This window comes from Benincasa hispida, chromosome 6 (genome assembly GCF_009727055.1).
Source record: "Benincasa hispida cultivar B227 chromosome 6, ASM972705v1, whole genome shotgun sequence".
In the NCBI taxonomy this organism is placed as follows: Eukaryota; Viridiplantae; Streptophyta; class Magnoliopsida; order Cucurbitales; family Cucurbitaceae; genus Benincasa; species Benincasa hispida.
Window position 1 is genome coordinate 53,354,202 of NC_052354.1, and position 6,034 is coordinate 53,360,235.

Here is a 6,034-nt window from a genome sequence, read left to right on the forward strand (position 1 = left end):
TGTTTTATTCGCCACTGAAAGCTATTCTTCTTGTAATGATTTGTTATGTTCCTGGCTTTATCGTTTATGTTCTGGCTTGATATCGGTTATGCTCTTTTGTAAAAGATCACCTATAACACGTGGTTATATAAATGAGATATGTCCCATTTTGATCATTTTTTAAGAAAATTTTAATTTTTCTAAAATTTTAAAATATCTATTTAGTCCTTACATCTTTTCTTCGTAGAAGAATATTATTTAGTCTTAGAATTATTTTCTCAATAAGGATTAAAATTGGTATTACCATTTTCATTTCAACTCAAATGATATAATTGTTTAAGTCAACTTTTATTAACAAAACTTTAAATTAATGTATCAATCTAAATTGTAAACCTAATATGCCTAAGTGGATAAAGATTTACTCAAAGTTTCATGGCTCAATCCTTGATTGTTGAACAAAAGAAATATTTCTTTAAATTATAAACTACTAAGACAAAGTCTAAAAATTTACGTGACTAAAATTAAATAAATATGAAAGTTTGTTACTAAAGTATCCTTTAAACCATGCTTTCGAGATGAAAAACAACTTTATTTAAATTCCCAATTGGGAAGAATACCAAAAAGAAAAAGGAAAAAAAAAATTAAAACAGAATCCCAAAAGTAATATGAAAATTAAATTAAAGTACACACAAAACGAATCCAACTTTCTACAACAACAATGGCGATCTCTAGTAAATTAGAGCAACCACAATCGCCAAACCGGCGGAGAGGGAGAGTCCGAAACCGGCGAAGGAGTTGGCGGAGTTGGGCGGCGGCGGAGTAGGAGCAATGTTTGACGGCGGCGTCGGGGCTGTTTCCGGCGGAGAAGTGGCTGTCGGAGGAGAGGCTTTCGGCGGGCGGCTGGAGTGTGGCGACGGCGTCGGAGAAACGGGAGAGCTGGATTTGGGGGAGGGTGAAGGGGCGGTGGTCGGCGGCGAAGAAGATTGTGATCGGACGGTGACGGTGAGCTTCTGGCCTAAGCTGCAGTGGGTGGGAAATGAGCAGATGAAGTGGCGGGTTCCGGCCGCCGACAGTGTAATATTCGCTGGGCCGCTTCTCACGGCGGAGATGGGGTTGGTGCTGCTGCAGGAGTCTAATGCGGCCTTCGTCACTTCCGTCACGTCGTGCTGTCCGGTGGTGAAATTAAAAACTACACCAATTTTAAGAAAAAGTTGCAATTAAAATTTTGAAATTTTCTTATAAATTTTTTCAAATTATTTTAAAAAAATAGTAAAAAAAAAATACCAGAGAAACATAAAAGTTTATTAATGAAAGAGACGGTTGGAAGATACAAACCTATGTAAGTCTTATATATTAAATTTTACTATTTTGTATAAATACTTTCTTTATTTTTCTATTTTTGAAAACTTTCCTAATTTTAATATGTAATTTGCAATTATTTATTTATTTATTTCTTTTTTCTTATATATATGAGAGAAAGTTATTAGTAATGATGATGAAATGTTTAAATATTTTTTAATCATAATTTATTATACAAGACTTCTTTTTTTTCAAGAATATTTTTTTAAAAAACAAATGTATTTTTATATATGTCACTCTCATTACATACATAAAAAAATATTTAAAATACTTAAAAAAAGTAAAAAATATTTATTATATAACAAATTATAATTAGACAATTTAGTAGGTCGTATAAAAAAAATATCTTTCCTTAAAAAAGAAAAATGTGTTTGTTTGGTACACCCTAATATATAATAAATAAATGAACATGCATTATGTTTATGCTATCTCATCCATCTAAAACAAAATGTCGCAAGAATCAATAATAATTAAATTTGAAAATGATTATAGTTTAAGATAATAGAATCAAACATTTTTTTTCACTTCAATAATTACAACAATGAACAATAAAATTGGTTTAATTTTAGCTTTTGTATTATCCATAATCTAATTTTAACCTTTATATTTTCAATAAATTTTAAATTAAGAATTATTTTATTGTCTATAACATTTTTCACATATTTTATTATAAATACAAGATTAAAATTGAACATATTTAAAGGAAAAAGAACTCACAGAGAATGTCGCCGACGAGAAACGTTTTGGTGGAGGCCCAATCGGAATAAGTAGAAGGACTAGAAGGGATGGTCCAGCCAAGCGAATCGCCAACGTTGTGAGTTGCGGCCGCCGTCCTTCGCAGAGGAGCAACCACCACCAGTAGCAAAAACACCGCCGCGAACATCGATTTCGCCGCCATTGTTAGTTTTTGTTTTCTCAGATCGCCGCCGTTGATTTTTGAGATCCGAAAGGTAGTTGGTTATTTATGGAGGGAAAGAGCCGTCTGATGGTGAACACGTGTCCATCTGATCACTGATGTGCAGATCAACCGTTAGTTGAAATTATAAAAATATTATCAACTTGCTGCTTGAGTTTTTTGGAGTTTTAATGTTAAAGGGTTGACGGGTCTTTTTTTTCAACTAATTTTTTTTCTTTTAGTTACCATCAACTCATCTTTCACAAAATATGAAATCTAACATTCTACTTATGTCAGAACATATTACTGTATTTTATAATCTATCGTAATAGAGATAATCATGTCTATTGTTAACTTAACAGATAACAGTAGAGATGATCATGTTATCCCTAACGTGATATGTTATAAAATATTTTTTTATAGTCGGTTGGAATCTATTAAAAAATGAAAATTACAACCATCCTCATATTAAGTTCACAATAAACATATCATCTTTAATGTAATAAATTATAAAATGCAATAGTACATCTTGATATAAACAGGAAATTAAATTTTATTTTTGTAGAGGATGAGTCATCAATTATAATGATTCTTTCAAAAGGATATCTTAAAAAAACTATTAATTTTATATACATGTTTTTTGTTTTGGATTTATTAAATTTTTTTTTTTTTTGGGTGCTTTGGAATCAGAACAACTTTTATGGGAGAAAAAAAAAAGGAGGAGAGATAGGGAGGGAATAAATGGGGGAGAGAGAAAGTGGTGGGAAGCTTGTTTTCTTTTTATTTTTTATTTTTTTAATTTTTTTAAGGATAATTAAAAGGATTGTTTTTATTAGAGAGGTGGGTAGCACTAGCTAGCTGTCTACAAGTGTACAATTTGTGATAAAATGTCAAAAATGGTTATGGTGAAGTTTCACATGGGGAAGAGAGAGTTTTAAATTAAAGACTTTTTCTTTAGGGTTTAGAATAAATATGACTTGAAATATTATAGGAGTTGAAAATTCAACTGATGTGTTTAGATTATATTGTTAAGTGTTTAATTTATAAAGTAAATCAATTTAAAATAAATTAAAGTGTTACAACTATTTAAAATAGTTTTTAAGTATATTTTAATTAATTTTATCAAAAATATTTAAATAAAAATTATTTTTTAAAAAAATATTTTTTCTTAAGTCAATCTACATTGGACCAAAATCTTTAAGGATAGGGTTCTTAATCACTAAGCCATGAGTAAGAAGAGACTAGAAACAAATTTATGAAAAAGAAAAAACTTATAGAGTATGTTTGATATATAGAAGAATACACCTCCTCTTGATAAATAGAAAGAAGTTATTTGAGTAGTTACCAAACACTCTGATTTCTTTCAAAATGATTTATTTTAAAATTAAATACTTGAAAATGTATTCTAAACACACTCTAAATCTTATGAATGTTTTCAAAATTAAAACCACATTTTGAAAACTAAGAAAAAATAGTATTCAAAAACTTGTTTTTTAAAAGAAAATTTGGCTAATAATTCAAATCTTAATATAGAAAATATGAAAATCATAATAAAAATGGTGAGAAAACAAATACAAATCTCAAATATACCAAACGAATATATATATATATATTTTGTAAAAAAAAAAAAAGGAAAAAAAAAGGGTATTTTGTTAAAATTTATAGAAGTGGGTAAAGGAATTTTTTTGACCCATTGAATTGTTTTTTCTGTCTAGAACCTATCATCAATAATTAAAGGTAATTTAAAAAGTTTTAAATATAGATTTAAAAAATGCTTAAAACATTCTTAATGAAAACATTAAACTAATTTTCTTCCAAAAATATAATTTTTATATAACAACAAATCATATTAAGGAAAGTTCAAACACACACACTTAATTCTTTGTGTGTATTAATGTATGTGAAGTTGGGACTTTATTAAATTAAAAATTGAAACACATCTCATTTAAGACTCATATTTCTCTAAACATTTACAACTCAGAAGTAACAAATAAATTTGTAAGCAAAAGCAAGAAGGAGAAATATTTATATCATATGTATACAATGAGGGCAAAATTGTAAATCACTTAAGTATCCAATCTAATCTTAACTTGGGCCAAGTAATATCCAAAAGCTCCTATACCTTTCTTAGTTAAAACCTACCCAACTACAGATTTTGGTCTCCATTTGATTTAGACAGTACCAAAAAAAAAAAAAAAAAAAAAAAAAAAAAAAATTCCTCTTTAAAGTATTATTTTAGTGTGTATTTTTTACTGTTTGTAATTTTAATTTTAGTTCATTTTCATCATTCTACTTTCAATTCTAGTTTATTTTGGTGCTTGAACTTTCTAAAAGTGATCTTTTTTAAACTATAGGACCAAACCAAACACTTTAAAATTAAGGATGAAAATATTCGTCTATATATCGATGTATCCGTAAATCGAATGATTCGATATCGATATTAAATATCCATATATATCTCCAACATCTTTTATTAATTCTTGTAAAACATAAAAATGCCATCTATTTAGTCCAATATGAACTGAATACTAATAACAATATTGATAACTTAATTTGAAAGTAAAAGCAATTAATTATTAATCTAAATAAATTTGATAAAAGTTCGTGGTTACAAATATATCGATATTTTAATCTTTATTTAAAGTATATGGGAATATTTACACTTTTTTTTCCCAATATTCACTTGATTAGTTTTATATATTTCCTTGGTGCATGTTTAAAATTATTAAAAAATTTCTAAAAACATTTAGGTGGATGATAATTCCAAATCTATAAAATAACATTTCTTTTACATGAAAAATTATATATAAGATTTGAATATTAGTTTTGAAATAAATGAATAACTTTTAATTAGTTTTGAAATTATTGATAAAAAAAAATGTTGGCCAACGAGGGGAGTGGAGGACACGACACGTGAACAACTGGATTTATGTCAACATTCGTCGATATTATTAAACATCATTAAAACCCATCATCTTTTAATTAATTTTTAGATTGCAGTTTAATTATCAAAATATTATCTCTAATTTCGTTTAATACTCTCTTACATATTATATTTAGAAAAAGTATATATATATTCACCTACTTTCTATTTACTTATTTATTTATTATTGTTATTTTAAGTTTCAAGGTAAGCTTGAGCCTTTTTATGATTAAGAAAAAGCTATATAGCGTTGTGGGGACTATACATATGTTTTTGTCCGGTTAGATGATTTTTCTGTCTAGACTTGAAATTTGAGTTGAATTTGAATTTGAGTTTTATTTTATTTTATTTTATTTATTTGACTTTGTGATTTTTTTTTTTTTTGACTATATAGGGTGGGAAGAATCAAATCTACCTGTTTTAGATAGTAAAATAATTTTTTTGTCATGTGAAGAAAAACAACATACTTTGATATATTTAAAAAATGTTAAATTACAAATTTTGTTTTGAGTTTGACGTTTATGTATATATACCATTCCTCAACTTTCAAAACTATAAATTAGTCCCGGAGCTTTCCCAGTTTTTAAAGTTGAAGTATCTACTAGTTACAAGAAAAAAAAGTTTTTAACCTAAAATAAATAAAAAAAGTAAGAAATACATATGAAAAATCTCAAACCCAACTTTTTTTTCTTTTTTAAATAATGTTATTTGAATAATTATTGACAAAAATAAAGTTAACTAAAAGTATTGAAAAAAATAGGATAGTGAAATCGTGGACTCGGTACACAATTACTGAGTAAGCAGCCGAATCGTGAATGGGTCCACGACTTCCTTCTTCATCACTTGAATCTGGCACCTAGATTGCCACATGTCAAAGA

At 27.5% G+C, this 6,034-nt stretch overlaps 1 protein-coding gene across 1 annotated transcript; it reads right to left on the reverse strand.

Annotated features, from left to right (window-relative positions):
• Nucleotides 1-564: 564 nt before the first annotated feature.
• On the reverse strand, nucleotides 565-2,437 carry LOC120080394 (cucumber peeling cupredoxin-like). The gene is made up of 2 exons (XM_039035046.1): nucleotides 2,056-2,437; nucleotides 565-1,168 (listed from the first exon to the last, which is right to left on the reverse strand). The coding sequence occupies exons 1-2, from the start codon at nucleotides 2,234-2,236 to the stop codon at nucleotides 708-710; spliced, it is 642 nt and encodes a 213-aa protein (XP_038890974.1). The 5' UTR covers nucleotides 2,237-2,437; the 3' UTR covers nucleotides 565-707.
• Nucleotides 2,438-6,034: the final 3,597 nt, after the last annotated feature.